The sequence below is a fragment of the Harpia harpyja genome, chromosome 27 (assembly GCF_026419915.1).
Source record: "Harpia harpyja isolate bHarHar1 chromosome 27, bHarHar1 primary haplotype, whole genome shotgun sequence".
NCBI lineage: Eukaryota > Metazoa > Chordata > Aves > Accipitriformes > Accipitridae > Harpia > Harpia harpyja.
In genome coordinates this window covers 1-14,932 of record NC_068966.1, presented here as the reverse complement: position 1 = coordinate 14,932, position 14,932 = coordinate 1, and the positions used below count along the sequence as shown (strand labels likewise).

The window sequence follows — 14,932 nt, the reverse complement described above, 5'->3', positions numbered from 1 at the left end:
TACCGAGACGCCTTGGACCAACACGGTCCTTGGAGAAGCTCTTCTCATGCTCGAGTAACAGACGTTTCTGCCGTTATATGGAAAGTAAAGAAATTCAAGTGTGGGACGGTCGGGAAGTGCAAAAGCAACGGTCGCTTCGCAACGTCCACTCTCCTGCTTCACCCGTGTCTCCTTGTGCCCCGGACCGCCACCCCGAAGTCAACTTCTTTGCCACCTAAAAAGGAGCTGAAGGGATTTCTCCATTTCTAGCGAGCTTCGGGCAGGCACGAGAAATAAATAGAAAAGAAATCCTCCTTCCAACAAACACGGCCGCAAAGGTTACGAAGGGCAAAGACGGGGACGAGCCAGGCTGGACGCCGCAGCCAACGCTCGGACCGGGAGCACGGGGCAGGAGCGCATCCGCCCGAGCGGGGTCACGGCTGCCGGCCCCGTGGCTCCCCACGGCAAAGCCTCTACCGAAGCGCCTCGTCAAGGTCTCGTTTCCTCAACCCGAACCCAAATTTAGAGAGAAACTCGGTATTTCCAGCTGGCCTGGCGCGAAACGCGCCCGCCTGGGGCTGGCGACGGGAAGGGTTCTCAAAAAAAAAAAGGGCCACCCATCACATCTCCTTCACCCGCCTGCTGCCCCGCGCAGCTCTCCCAAGCGCCGCCAGTAAAAAGGGGAGACAGGGACGCAGAAGGGGGTTTTGGAGGGGATTTGGGGGTTCCCTCCTTTTCTACAGGCGCCAGCCAAGGATCGAAACCTCAGAGCAGCTCGTTCAGCACCTGAGGATATCTGCAAGACTGGGCTTCTTCACTCGCCGGCTGAGCGGTCCCCACGTTTTAAATCATCTGCGGGATGGGGCACGAGGTCGCAGATGACGCCAAACTGGGGGGGGTCAGCTTGGCACTGCCATCCAGAAGGACCAGTAGGTGCCGGGGGCCAGCCGGTTGGAAAACAGCTCGGAACGAAGGCCCCGGGGGTCCCGGCAGACACCAAGTCGACCACGAGCCACCGACGCGCCCGAGGCGGCGAACGGCGTCCCGGGTCGCGTTCGTTCAACGAGGGGACGGGCAAGGTGCCGCCCGTGGCGTGGGACGACCCCGGGCAGCGGCGTGTGCTGGTGGGCCAGCGGCCACGGGCACAAACCGGAGGACCGGTGGCGTTGGGTTGACGGTTGGACTCGATGATCTCAAAGGTCTTTTCCCACCTAAACGATTCTATCGTCACCCACGGAGAAGCTCCTTTTCACCAGCAGGGTCCCCAGGCACCGGCAGAGGTTGCCCGGGGAGGGGTTGGCGGCTTCTCCGCCCTCGGGGAATTTCGGGAGATGGCGGGACGTCGTCCCACGGGGCTCCGGGTGGCCTGGCTGGAGAAGAGGGTCGGACGAGCGTGGGGTGACCTCGGAGGTCCCATCCCACCTCACCCACCCCGCGGCTCCGCAAGAAGCGTCGCCGCCGGAGGAACTATTCGGCCACCACGGAACCGTCTGGAAAACTCAACTCCGGCGGAGGCCAAACAGGTTTGTGAGTCAGGGAGCTGGGGAGAGGTCCCGCGGGCTGGGTGGGGAGCTGACTCACGGCTCGCCCGGCTGCCTCCGAGCGGAGGGAGAGGCTCCGGGCGGCCGAACTCGACCCAAACCCTCCGCCGCTCCTTCCCCCGCCTCGAAGAGACCCCAGGGCGGTGGCGGGGGGGGGGGGACACGGGTTTTCCCCCCCCCCCCGCCTGGTCAGGGACAGCCTGGGTGACCACGGCGGATGGAGAAACCCTTCCCATCCCCTCCTCACCTTCGCCGGCGTCCTCGGCAGCAGTGCCAGCCCCGCCGCCGCGACCGCCTGCTGCTATTTTTGGGGTGAGCCACGTGCTGCCCCTTCTCCCTATATTTTTAGTTGCTGCCCCCCCCCCCCAACACCCCCCCCCCCTCGCCACAGCCGAGACGAGATGTCACCCGAGCGAAGACAGCCGTGCCCGTCAAACGTGGGGACGTGTGTGTCCCCCCCCCCACCGAGGACCCCCGCGTCCCACCGGCACCCCCAAAAAAACCAAACGCCCCCCCCGGACGGACGCCCGGTCCTGGGTGCTGTTTCGGCACCGCGGACGCCACCGGCTGCGCCGGGGGACGAGGACGGCGGCGGATCCCCTCCACCCCTGGGGGGGGACACCCCCCCCAGACCCCGTTTCTGGGGCGCAGCCCCCGGCAGAAATCCCCTCGGCGTAACCGGGCCCGGCGAGTTGTTTGTGCAGCCGCGGCGCAATCCCCGCGCCGGAGCCACAAAAGGGACGATGTGCTGAGGCCACAGCTCGCTAATCGCCCGAAAAAAAACCGGCATCGCGCCCGCTCGGCTCACGCGGGGGGGGCCAAAAACCCCTGCGACCCCCCCCCCATCTTCCTCCTCTCCGGTCACCGAGATGACACCCCCCCCCCCCCGCCACGGCGTGACCCCCAGCACGGGTGACGCCGGGGTTCGGCGTCCTCAGCCGGGACCACAACATCCCCCCCCCGCGCCACTCCGGGAGGGGGCTGCCCCCCCCCAAAACCAAGCAGGGGGGGTCCCCAAAATCCTTCGCCCACTGGCGATGGCTAACCACGAGCCCCACGGCACGGTCGTGTGTGTGTGTCCCCCCCCCGGCAAAGAGCGAGCCCCAAACTACCACAAAGTTCCAAATCTGGGGGGGGGGGGGGGGTCCTGCCCCCCCCCCCCCAGCACCCCAAACCTCCCCTGGGACCCTGCCAAGAGCGTCGCTGGCGGGGCGGCTTTCAACGAGGAGCCCGCCAATGCTGAGCCACGGCTAATTAACGAGCAGGATTAACGAGGAGGGGGGAAATTTTTTCTTCGGGGGGGGGGGGGGGGGGTAACGGGGACGGGGATGGACGGGGCACACACACCACCGGAGAGCCCCACGTCCGCTCACGAGCGCCCAGTCACCCCCAAATCTCGTCTCCAGTGAGAGCTGGGGGGGGGGAGGTTGGGTGGGGGGGCACCCTGGGTGCTGCCCCCCCCCCCCAAAACGCACTCCCCGGGGCGCGGGACCGAACACGCCACCGGCTCGTCCCCGAAGGAGGAACGAGCCAGGGCCGGCGGCCAGGCTGGGAGGGACGGTGACGCACGGGCCAGGGATCCTCCCAGGAAAACCCTCGGTGCCGAGCTGCGGCGCGGCCAAAGCCGACGGAAAAAATTAAAAAAAAAAAAAAAAAAGTAAAATAAAATGGGAAGAAACCGGGAAAAATCGGGAGAGGAGGCGGCTTCGGCCTTCGCGGCCTGTACCGGTTGAACCGGCTCTCGAGCGAGAGTCCCGCGGGCGTCGCGAGGAACTCTCCCGCCGCCGCCGCCGCTCCCCGACCGGTTTCACCGGCTGCCGCCTCTCGCCGGGGACGCTGCCCGCAGCCACGACGCGCTGGCGTTGGGGTGTGGGGTGCCACATCCCCCCCCCACGCCCCCCCCCCCCCCAACCGCCTCCGCCATCCCCACCCCCGTCGCGTCCCCCTCCCTGCGCTTCGTTACGGCGGCGGGGCCGAGGTCACCGCCGGCGTTTGGCCCCCGAATCCGCCGCCCAGGCGCCCCAAAAAAACTTTGGGGGGGGGGGGGGGGGAGACATTTGCCACCCCCCCCCTCGCCCCGGCTGGGCTCTGATTTTGGGGGCTCGCCGGGCTGCGGTCCCTTTTGGGGTGCGCCCGCTCCGCTCGGTCCTTCCCGAGCGCCCGATGGGCTTTCTGAAATGGGGGGGGGGGTGTGTCCCCCCCCCGGGGGTGGGGGGAGATGGCGCATGGGTGCCGGCCACACCCCAGCGGGTGCAATGGGTGGGGCACCCCCCCCGCCCCCCGAAATCCCACCTTTGCCAGCGACCGGCCCCACCGGTCCTTAGTGGGGGGGGGGTTAAGCGCCCCCCAAAAACCGATGCGAGCCCCCCCACCCCCAAAAAAATCCCACCCCCCCGCCGTAACCGCCCTGCTGACCGCGCCGCCCACGCCGCGCCCTCGCCGGGATCCCGGGGAGGGGGGGGGGGATTCCCTCCCCCCCCCCAAAATACCGACGGTACCGGGACACCCCCCGGGGGGGTCCCCTCTGCCTGGGGGGGGGGGGGAGGGGGGGGAATTCCGCTGCCCCGCCCCCAGCGGGGACTCCCCGCGTGCGGGCAGGGCGTGGCAGAGCGGGGGGGGGGGGGGGGAACGACGGGACGGGGGGGGGGCGGGGGGGGGCCACGCCCTGCGCGGGGCCTCGGGGCGCGGTCGGAGCCCACCGGGACACACCCCCCCCCCCCCCCAAAACTCCCGGGACTCCCCGACCTCCCCCCCCCGGGGGAATTCACGGGACACTCGTGGGACACCCCCCCCCCCCCCGCCCAGCTCCGCGGAGCAACCGGAGCCCCCCCGACCCCCCCCCCCCCCTGCACCCACGGGATAGTCCCGGGATCACCGGAGCCCCCCCGGGACGCTCCCCTTAACTCCCGGCACCACCGGAGCCCCCCCCCCCCCCGGGACACCACCGGGACGGTCCCGGGATCACCGGAGCCCCCCCCCCCGGGACACCCCGCCCTGCACCCCCGCGACCAGCGGGACGGTCCCGGCACCACCGGAGCCCCCCCGGGACGGTCCCGGGACCAGCGGAGCCCCCCCGGGACGCTCCACCCTGCACCCCCGGGACCACCGGGACCCCCGGAGCCCCCCCGGGACGGTCCCGGGACCCCCGGAGCCCCCCCGGGACGCTCCACCCTGCACCCCCGGGACCACCGGGACCGTCCCGGGACCACCGGAGCCCCCCCGGGACGGTCCCGGGACCCCCGGAGCCCCCCCCGGGCCACCCCACCCTGCACCCCCGGGACGGTCCCGGGACCCCCCGGAGCCCCCGGGACGGTCCCGGGACCCCCGAAGCCCCCCCCCCCCGGGACGGTCCCCCTCGACTCCCGAGCCGGCCCCGGGACTCCCGGGACTCCCGGACCCCCCCCCCCCGGCCCCCACCCGGTGGGTACCTGCGGGCAGCGGAGCTCAGCTCCCCGGCAGGACCATGCCCGGTGCCGGTCCCTCCCGCTCCCGGGGTTCCTGGCGGCGGGTCCCGGTCCCGGTGCCGGTGCCGGTGCCGGCGGGTCCGTGCGGGGCGGCGGGAGCGCTGCGAGTGGCCGCGCCCCGAGCGGGGCCGGGCTCTTGTAACGCCGAGCGGCGGAGCCTCCGCCTTCCCCGCCGGGGTGGGACCAGCCGGGGGCGGCCGCCGCCCCGGGACGGCCCCGCAGCCCCAGAGACCCGGTTCTGGGGCCCGGTCCCCTGTTCCCAGTCCCGGTTCCCCAGTCCCGGTTCTTGGTCCCAGTTCCCAACCCCGGTCCCGGTCCCCTGTTCCCAGTCCCGGTTCCCCAGTCCCGGTTCTTGGTCCCAGTTCCCAACCCCGGTCCCGGTCCCCTGTTCCCAGTCCCGGTTCCCCAGTCCCGGTTCTTGGTCCCAGTTCCCAACCCCGGTCCCGGTCCCCTGTTCCCAGTCCCGGTTCCCCAGTCCCGGTTCTTGGTCCCAGTTCCCAACCCCGGTCCCGGTCCCCTGTTCCCAGTCCCGGTTCCCCAGTCCCGGTTCTTGGTCCCAGTTCCCAACCCCGGTCCCGGTCCCCTGTTCCCAGTCCCGGTTCCCCAGTCCCGGTTCTTGGTCCCAGTTCCCAACCCCGGTCCCGGTCCCCTGTTCCCAGTCCCGGTTCCCCAGTCCCGGTTCTTGGTCCCAGTTCCCAACCCCGGTCCCGGTCCCCTGTTCCCAGTCCCGGTTCCCCAGTCCCGGTTCTTGGTCCCAGTTCCCAACCCCGGTCCCGGTCCCCTGTTCCCAGTCCCGGTTCCCCAGTCCCGGTTCTTGGTCCCAGTTCCCAACCCCGGTCCCGGTCCCCTGTTCCCAGTCCCGGTTCCCCAGTCCCGGTTCTTGGTCCCAGTTCCCAACCCCGGTCCCGGTCCCCTGTTCCCAGTCCCGGTTCCCCAGTCCCGGTTCTTGGTCCCAGTTCCCAACCCCGGTCCCGGTCCCCTGTTCCCAGTCCCGGTTCCCCAGTCCCGGTTCTTGGTCCCAGTTCCCAACCCCGGTCCCGGTCCCCTGTTCCCAGTCCCGGTTCCCCAGTCCCGGTTCTTGGTCCCAGTTCCCAACCCCGGTCCCGGTCCCCTGTTCCCAGTCCCGGTTCCCCAGTCCCGGTTCTTGGTCCCAGTTCCCAACCCCGGTCCCGGTCCCCTGTTCCCAGTCCCGGTTCCCCAGTCCCGGTTCTTGGTCCCAGTTCCCAACCCCGGTCCCGGTCCCCTGTTCCCAGTCCCGGTTCCCCAGTCCCGGTTCTTGGTCCCAGTTCCCAACCCCGGTCCCGGTCCCCTGTTCCCAGTCCCGGTTCCCCAGTCCCGGTTCTTGGTCCCAGTTCCCAACCCCGGTCCCGGTCCCCTGTTCCCAGTCCCGGTTCCCCAGTCCCGGTTCTTGGTCCCAGTTCCCAACCCCGGTCCCGGTCCCCTGTTCCCAGTCCCGGTTCCCCAGTCCCGGTTCTTGGTCCCAGTTCCCAACCCCGGTCCCGGTCCCCTGTTCCCAGTCCCGGTTCCCCAGTCCCGGTTCTTGGTCCCAGTTCCCAACCCCGGTCCCGGTCCCCTGTTCCCAGTCCCGGTTCCCCAGTCCCGGTTCTTGGTCCCAGTTCCCAACCCCGGTCCCGGTCCCCTGTTCCCAGTCCCGGTTCCCCAGTCCCGGTTCTTGGTCCCAGTTCCCAACCCCGGTCCCGGTCCCCTGTTCCCAGTCCCGGTTCCCCAGTCCCGGTTCTTGGTCCCAGTTCCCAACCCCGGTCCCGGTCCCCTGTTCCCAGTCCCGGTTCCCCAGTCCCGGTTCTTGGTCCCAGTTCCCAACCCCGGTCCCGGTCCCCTGTTCCCAGTCCCGGTTCCCCAGTCCCGGTTCTTGGTCCCAGTTCCCAACCCCGGTCCCGGTCCCCTGTTCCCAGTCCCGGTTCCCCAGTCCCGGTTCTTGGTCCCAGTTCCCAACCCCGGTCCCGGTCCCCTGTTCCCAGTCCCGGTTCCCCAGTCCCGGTTCTTGGTCCCAGTTCCCAACCCCGGTCCCGGTCCCCTGTTCCCAGTCCCGGTTCCCCAGTCCCGGTTCTTGGTCCCAGTTCCCAACCCCGGTCCCGGTCCCCTGTTCCCAGTCCCGGTTCCCCAGTCCCGGTTCTTGGTCCCAGTTCCCAACCCCGGTCCCGGTCCCCTGTTCCCAGTCCCGGTTCCCCAGTCCCGGTTCTTGGTCCCAGTTCCCAACCCCGGTCCCGGTCCCCTGTTCCCAGTCCCGGTTCCCCAGTCCCGGTTCTTGGTCCCAGTTCCCAACCCCGGTCCCGGTCCCCTGTTCCCAGTCCCGGTTCCCCAGTCCCAGTTCTTGGTCCCAGTTCCCAATCCCGGTCCCGGTCCCCTGTTCCCAGTCCCCGGAGCCCCAGTCCCGGTTCTTGGTCCCAGTTCCCAATCCCGGTCCCGGTCCCCTGTTCCCAGTCCCCGGAGCCCCAGTCCCAGTCCCAGTTCTCGGTCCCAGCTCCCAATCCTGGTCCCAGTTCCCAGTTCCCCAGTCCCAGTTCTTGGTCCCAGTTCCCAATCCCGGTCCCGGTCCCCCTGTTCCCAGTCCCCGGAGCCCCAGTCCCGGTTCTTGGTCCCAGTTCCCAATCCCGGTCCCGGTCCCCTGTTCCCAGTCCCCGGAGCCCCAGTCCCGGTTCTTGGTCCCAGTTCCCAATCCCGGTCCCGGTCCCCTGTTCCCAGTCCCCGGAGCCCCAGTCCCAGTCCCAGTTCTCGGTCCCAGCTCCCAATCCCGGTCCCAGTTCCCAGTTCCCCAGTCCCAGTTCTTGGTCCCAGTTCCCAATCCCGGTCCCGGTTCCCAGTTCCCCAGTCCCCAGTCCCAGTTCTCGGTCCCAGCTCCCAATCCTGGTCCCAGTTCCCAGTTCCCCAGTCCCAGTTCTTGGTCCCAGTTCCCAATCCCAGTCCCAGTCCCCTGTTCCCAGTCCCGGTTCCCCAGTCCCGGTCCCAGTTCTCGGTCCCAGTTCCCAACCCCGGTCCCAGTTCCCAGTTCCCCGGTCCCCGGTCCCAGTTCTCGGTCCCAGTTCCCAACCCCGGTCCCAGTTCCCAGTTCCCCAGTCCCCGGTCCCGGTTCTCGGTCCCAGTTCCCAATCCCGGTCCCAGCTCCCAGTTCCCCAGTCCCAGTCCTGGTTCTCGGTCCCAGTTCCCAATCCCGGTCCCGGTTCCCCGGTCCCGGTCCCCGGTTCCCAGTCCCAGTTCCCCAGTCCCAGTCCCAGTTCCCAATCCCAGTCCCGGTTTCCCAGTCCCAGTCCCAGTTCTCGGTCCCAGTTCCCAATCCCGGTCCCGGTTCCCCGGTCCCGGTCCCCTGTTCCCAGTCCCAGTTCCCCAGTCCCAGTTCCCAATCCCAGTCCCGGTTCCCCAGTCCCAGTTCTTGGTCCCAGTTCCCAATCCCGGTCCCAGTGCCCTGTTCCCAGTCCCGGTTCCCCAGTCCTGGTCCCAGTTCTCGGTCCCAGTTCCCAATCCCAGTCCCAGTTCTCAGTCCCAGTTCCCAATCCCGGTCCCAGTCCCCTGTTCCCAGTCCCGGTTCCCCAGTCCCAGTTCTCAGTCCCAGTTCCCAATCCCAGTCCCGGTTCCCCAGTCCCCAATCCCAGTCCTGGTTCTTGGTCCCAGTTCCCAATCCCGGTTCCCTGTTCCCGGTTCCCCAGTCCCTGTCCTGGTTCCTCAGTCCCAGTCCCGGTCCCAGTCCCCTGTTCCTGGTCCCAGTCCCGGTCCCAGTTCCAGTTCTCGGTCCCAGTTCCCAATCCCGGTCCTGGTCCCCTGATCCTGGTCCCAGTTCTCGGTCCCAGTTCCCAATCCCGGTCCTGGTCCCCTGATCCTGGTCCCAGTTCTCGGTCCCAGTTCCCAATCCCGGTCCCGGTTCCCGGTTCCCCAGTCCCAGTCCCGGTTCTCGTTCCCAGTTCCCAATCCCAGTCCTGGTCCCCCAGTCCCAGTCCCAGTTCTTGGTCCCAGTTCCCAATCCCAGTCCTGGTCCCCCAGTCCCAGTCCCAGTTCCCAATCCCGGTCCTGATTCCCAATCCCGGTCCCGGTTCCTGATCCTGGTCCCAGTTCCCAATCCCAGTCCCAGCCCCGGTTCTTGGTCCCAGTTCCTGATCCCCATCCCTGTTCCCAACCCCAGTCCCAGTTCCCAGTTCCCAGTCCTGGACCCAGTTCTCAGTCCCAGTTCCTGATCCCAGTCCCGATCCCAGTCCCAGTCCCCAATCCCTGTCCCCAGCCCCAGTTCCTGATCCCAGTCCCAATTCTGGTCCCAGTCCCAGTCCCTGGTTCCCAGTCCCAGGTTCCTGGTCCCAGTCCCAGTCCCCAATCCCAGTCCCAGTTCCCACTCCCAATCCCAGTCCCAGGTTCCTGGTCCCAGTCCCAGGTTCCCGGTCCCAGTCCCAGGTTCCCGGTCCCAGTCCCAGTTCCCAGTCCCAATCCCAGTCCCAGTCCCAGTCCCAGTTCCCACTCCCAATCCCAGTCCCAGGTTCCGGTCCCAGTCCCCAGTCCCAGGTTCCCGGTCCCAGTCCCAATCCCAGTCCCAATCCCAGTCCCAGTTCCTGCTGGAGTTTCAGCTTGGGGGACCCCAGGATGGGACACCCCCCCCCCAAGGTCCTGGAGCCTTTGGCCCCCCCCCCCAACAACCCCCCCAACCTTCCCTGGACATTTCCCAGTATGTCCCAGTCTCTCACAAACTGGGGGGGGTGTGCCCCCCCCGCACTGGACCCAGGTCACCAGTAGAAGGGAGGGATCCCCCCCCCGGACCCCCCCGGCAGCGCGGCCGCTGCGAGGGGACGTCACCGGCTCCTGGTCACCTCGGTGCCCACCGGGACCCCCAGAGCCGCTTCCCAGTTTGGCCCAGTACATACTGGGCCGTGAGATCGTTCCTCTCCCAGTTCAGGCCCTTCCCCACCCTTGGCCCCCCCCCGGGACCCCCCCTCGACAATTCCTCCGGCCTGGTGACGTCTCTCACCGGATCACGTTCAACTCGGTGCCCACCAGGACCCGCAGCTCCTCCCTAGAGCCACCTCCCAGTTTGGCCCAGTACATACTGGTCCGTGAGCTCCTTCCTCCCCCAGTTCGGGCCCTTCCCCGCCCTTGACCCCCCCCAGGACCCCCCCTCGACAATCCCTCCACCCTGCCGACGTCCCTCTGGCCGGCAGCACCCGCGGCTCCGTGGGTCTCCGCGCCCCACGGCGCGCCGCTACGCGCCGCGTTCCCCCCCCCGTCCGGCCGCGCTCCCGCTTATTTATAGCCGGAGTCCCGGCTCCGGCCGGAATACCGGAGAAGCCGCCGGTTGTTTATCACCGAACCGGAGCGCGGCGGCGAAGGAGGAGCCGGAGAAAGGGCGGGGGGGGAAGAGCCGAAGGCGGCCATGTGCCCCGTTCGCAGCGGCGAGTCCCGACGTGCCGGCGGAGAAGCCGGACGGGTTTTGGCGACGGAAAACCGGAGAAAGGCCGGCGGCCGCGGCGGCGGCGACCAACGGGGCAGGATCCGGCCCCGGCGGCCCGAGCCAGGCCGGCGCATACCGCAGGCATGGCTCATCGCCGGCCACCGCCTCCCCCCTCCGCTTCCCGCTGGCACCGCGCCAGCGGCCGCGGGGACCCCCCGTTTTTTTGGGGGGGTCCCACCCCCCCCCCTTTACTTTGGAGCGGGGGGGGGGTGTCCGAAAGGGTTGAGCCGCGGCAGGAGCCGGCCACGGCCGACAGCTGTATTTCCTCCAGATGTGGCTTCGCCGGCACAGCCGGAAAAGGCCGCGGTTGCGTTGGCACCATCGTGTCCCCCCCCCATCCCCGGTGTAAGGGGGGTGACAAAAGGGACGCCCCCCCCCCGCCACACCGAGCCTGGGGGGGGGGGGATGGGAACTGCCCCCCCCCCCCCGTCCTTCGTCCGCCGGCGCGGGGGGATTTTTGGGATTCCGAGCTGGCAGCCGGCCACCGGCGTTGCCGCGCCGTGTGCCAAGGCGAGGGGCGGCACGGGGACGGCCGGGAGGGGACCCTGCCCCGCGGCACGGGGCCGCACGCAGGAGGGGGTTTTTTTTTGGGGGGGGGGGGAAATAGTGGCTGTCGGCACAGCCCCCGCGACGCCGGCGATGCCGGCGGCACGGGAGGGTGGCTGGGGTGCCACAACCTCCCCCCCCCCCCCCCCAAAATTCCTGCCCACGCCGGTGCGGGATTCCTCGAGAGCCACGGGCAGCCGCCCCCACCGGGCAGCCGGGCCGGCAGCCAGCCCCTGCGCCCGGCCCACCGGGACGAGAGCGCAGCGGCAGCACCGGCCGCGCCAGCGCAGGGCCTGCAGCACCGCGGCATCAACCGGCTGCACCGCGGCGGTGCCCGGGCAGCACCGCGGCATTAAGCGGCTGCAGCGTGGCGGTGCCTGCTGCACCGCGGCGGTGCCCGGCAGCACCGCGGCGTTACCGGCTGCAGCGTGGCGGTGCCCAGCTGCACCGTGGTGGTTTCTGGCTGCACCGCGGCATTGCCTGGCTGCACCGTGGCAGTGCCTGGCAGCAACGTGGCACTACCCGCTTCCCCATGGCGGTTCCCGGCTGCACCGTGGCGAGGCTTGGCTGCGCCGCGGCACCGCTCGCTTCACCGTGGCGGTGCCTGGCTGCACCGTGGCACTGCCCTGCACCGTGGCATTGCCCGGCTGCACCGTGGTAGTGCCTTGCACCATGGTGGTGCCCGGCTGCGCCGTGGCACCGCTCGCTTCACCGTGGCATTGCCCGGCTGCACTGTGGCAGTGCCTTGCACCATAGTGGTGCCCGGCTGCACCGTGGCACTGCCCTGCACCGTGGCATTGCCCGGCTGCACCGTGGCACCGCTCGCTTCACCATGGCATTGCCCGGCTGCACCGTGGTAGTGCCTTGCACCATGGTGGTGCCCGGCTGCACCGTGGCAGCGCCATGCACCGTGGCGCTGCCCGGCCGCCCCGTGGCACCTCTCGCTTCACCGCGGCGGCCGCCCGGCCGCGCCGTCTCCGTCGCCCGGCAGCCCCCCGGCCCGTCGCAGCCCGGCACCGCCCGGCCACGCCGGCTCTACCGCCCGCCGGCAGCGCCGAGGCCCTGGCAGCGGGTACCGGGGCTGCCGGCCTGCCTCCCACGCCGGCGGGGCTGGGCCGCGCCGCCCGCGGCTCCCGCTGCCAGTAAACAAGCAGGAATTTGGCAGCGGGGTCACGGGCGGCCGAAGGGGCCGAGGCAGGGAAAGCCCGGCGCTGCCGGCACCGCGGCCCGCCGGCGGGTCGGGGGGAACCGGCCCCGCGGCTTCTGGGGGGGCTGCGGCCCCGCGAGCTGCCGGCGGGGGTCCGGTACTACCGGGAAAAGGGGGGCTGCGGGCTCGGGGGGGCTCGGCCGGCACCGAGGCGGGCGCTGCCTGCGCCAAACTGGGCGCTGCCTGCACCAAACTGGGCGCTGCCTGCGCCAGGCTGCCTGCACTGCTCTGGGTGCTGCCTGCACTGGGCAGGGAGCTGCCTGCACTGGGCTGCCTGCACCAAACTGGGCGCTGCCTGCACCAAACTGGGGGCTGCCTGCACCAAACTGGGGGCTGCCTGCACCAGGCTGCCTGCACTGCTCTGGGTGCTGCCTGCACCAGGGTGCCCGCCCCAAGCTGGGTACTACCTGCGGTGGGCAGGCAGCTGCCTGCACAGCTCTGGGCGCTGCCTGCACCCAGCTGAGCTGCCTGCACCCATCTGGGTGCTGCCTGCACTGGGCAGGGAGCTGCCTGCACCGACCTGGGTGCTGCCTGCACCGACCTGGGTGCTGCCTGCATCCAGCTGAGCTGCCTGCACCCATCTGGGTGCTGCCTGCACTGGGCAGGGAGCTGCCTGCACCAAGTCTGGCCCTGCCTGCACCGACCTGGGTGCTGCCTGCACCCCACTGGGTGCTGCCTGTACCAAGCTGAGCTGCCTGCACCGATCTGGGTGCTGCCTGCACCAAGTTTGGCCCTGCCTGCACCGACCTGGGTGCTGCCTGCACCGATCCGGGTGCTGCCTGCATCCAGCTGAGCTGCCTGCACTGATCTGGGTGCTGCCTGCACTGGGCAGGGAGCTGCCTGCACCAAGTCTGGCCCTGCCTGCACCGACCTGGGTGCTGCCTGCACCACTGGGTGCTGCCTGTACCAAGCTGAGCTGCCTGCACCGATCTGGGTGCTGCCTGCACCAAGTTTGGCCCTGCCTGCACCGACCTGGGTGCTGCCTGCACCAAGTTTGGCCCTGCCTGCACCGAGCTGGGCGCTGCCTGCACCAAGTTTGGCCCTGCCTGCACCAAGCTGGGCGCTGCCCACACCCCGCTGGGCGCCGCCGGCCCCGATCCGGGCGCTGCCGGCCCCACGCTGGGTGCTGCCCGCACGGCCGGGGGCTCTGAGTCAGGCTGGGCGCGGCCGGGTTTAGCAAGAGCCAAACTGGATCCAGATGTGGCCGGGGGGGGGGGAAGTACAGGCAGGGCGCCAGCCCCCGCCCACGTGCCTGTCCCCGGCCACATCTGGCAGCGGTCACGGGGTCCCCGCGTGGGGGGGGGGACACACACGGGACACCCCTCACCCCCCCCCACCCCAAGGAAGCGGCACCAGGAAGGAACCGGGGGGGTTGGACGGGCTTGATGGCGGCTGCTGGTTTAAACTGGGATGAACTCCTCCCCCGCCCGGTCCCGGGATCAAATCTTGGTGCTGGTGGGGGTGTTGTTTCCCCCCCCCCCCAAATTGGGGTGGGGGGGGTGCTGCTGCTTCCCTGCACCCCCTTGGGGACCCCCACCTTGGGGCGGGGACACCCTCCGTGCGTGTCCCCCCCCCCTCGGCCGCAGCAGGATGCGGCGGGGTGACTCACGCTTCCTCCCCCCCCCCCCCAAAAAAAAACCCCAACCCACACGAGAAAAGACTAACCCGCCCCCCCCCCCATAACCGGCCCCACGGAAAAATGTGGGGCAGAGCCCCCCCCTAAGCGCTATGGGGCAGAGCCTGGGCCCCCCACCTCGAGGTGACTGAGTCACCGGCGCTGGGATGAGTCAGCCCGGTCGGGGGGGGCTCCCTGTGTCCCCCCCATAATCCCGGGGGAAGCCTGGAGGCTCAGCCCCACGGCTCAGCCCCACGGGCTCAGCCCCACGGGCGGCCCAGGGTTTATCGGGACGAGGGGGCAGAGGCCACGGAGGGAGGCGGCCGCGCCGAAAGCGGGGACGGATTTTTGCGGGGGGGGGGCAGGTCTCTGTCGCGTCCCCCTTCCCCATTTTTCGGGCGCGTCACCCCCCCCACGCCCCGGGAGGAAGCAGCGGCAGGAGCGGCGTTTGCCAAAACCACCGAAACCACCGCCGGTTCCCCGCCGGATTCCCCGGGGAGGAACCGCGTCCCCGTCCCCCCCCCCCTCCGCCGCCATCACCGGGGAGCCGCAGGTGACAGAGCCGGCGGCGCTCCGGCGCGGGTTTATTTCCGTTGGGATTTAGGGCCGGAGAAGGGAATAACCGCGACGGCACGATGCCGGGCGTCGGGCATCACTTAAAGATCTTGCCCCTGGTTGAAGGGTTTGCCGACGTGTTTGAATTCCCCCTCCCACAAGAAATATTCCTTCACCAGCGTCTTGCACTCGGCGCTCTCGCTGTCCAGCTTCCGCCACGTGTAGGATTCGTAATCCACCTGCCAGTCCGGGCTCAGCTGGGAAAGAAATGCCGGCACGGCTCAGAATTCCTCCCCCCGCCTCCCCAAAGTAGCGGCCGTCCCGGTTTTTTGGGGCTGGGGGGGCTCACCGGGAAGGCCAGCTCCTGCCCGCGGAAGAGCCAGACGCCCGAGATGCTGCTGTCGTTGTTGGTGCCGAAGAGGATGACGCTGGCGAAGGCGTTTTTACGGAGTTTGTCCAGGCGCTGGAACATGCCTGGGAAGAGGGAGGGGAGAGGTGTGAGGGGAAGGGGGAAGGAGAGAGGGGAAGGGGGAAAGGGGCGAGGGGAAGGGGGAAAGGGGCGAGGGGAAGGGGGAACAGGGG

General features: G+C 69.8%; 2 protein-coding genes across 2 annotated transcripts; one reads left to right on the top strand and one right to left on the bottom strand.

Annotated features, from left to right (window-relative positions):
* The first annotated feature begins 1,310 nt into the window (after positions 1–1,310).
* On the top strand, positions 1,311–8,762 carry LOC128136003 (basic proline-rich protein-like). Its single transcript, XM_052775098.1, has 3 exons — positions 1,311–1,502; positions 4,326–4,940; positions 7,941–8,762. The coding sequence occupies exons 1-3, from the start codon at positions 1,311–1,313 to the stop codon at positions 8,760–8,762; spliced, it is 1,629 nt and encodes a 542-aa protein (XP_052631058.1).
* A 5,587-nt stretch (positions 8,763–14,349) lies between these two features.
* EEF1G (eukaryotic translation elongation factor 1 gamma) lies at positions 14,350–14,842 on the bottom strand. Its single transcript, XM_052775097.1, has 2 exons — positions 14,700–14,842; positions 14,350–14,607 (listed from the first exon to the last, which is right to left on the bottom strand). The coding sequence occupies exons 1-2, from the start codon at positions 14,820–14,822 to the stop codon at positions 14,452–14,454; spliced, it is 279 nt and encodes a 92-aa protein (XP_052631057.1). The 5' UTR covers positions 14,823–14,842; the 3' UTR covers positions 14,350–14,451.
* Positions 14,843–14,932: the final 90 nt, after the last annotated feature.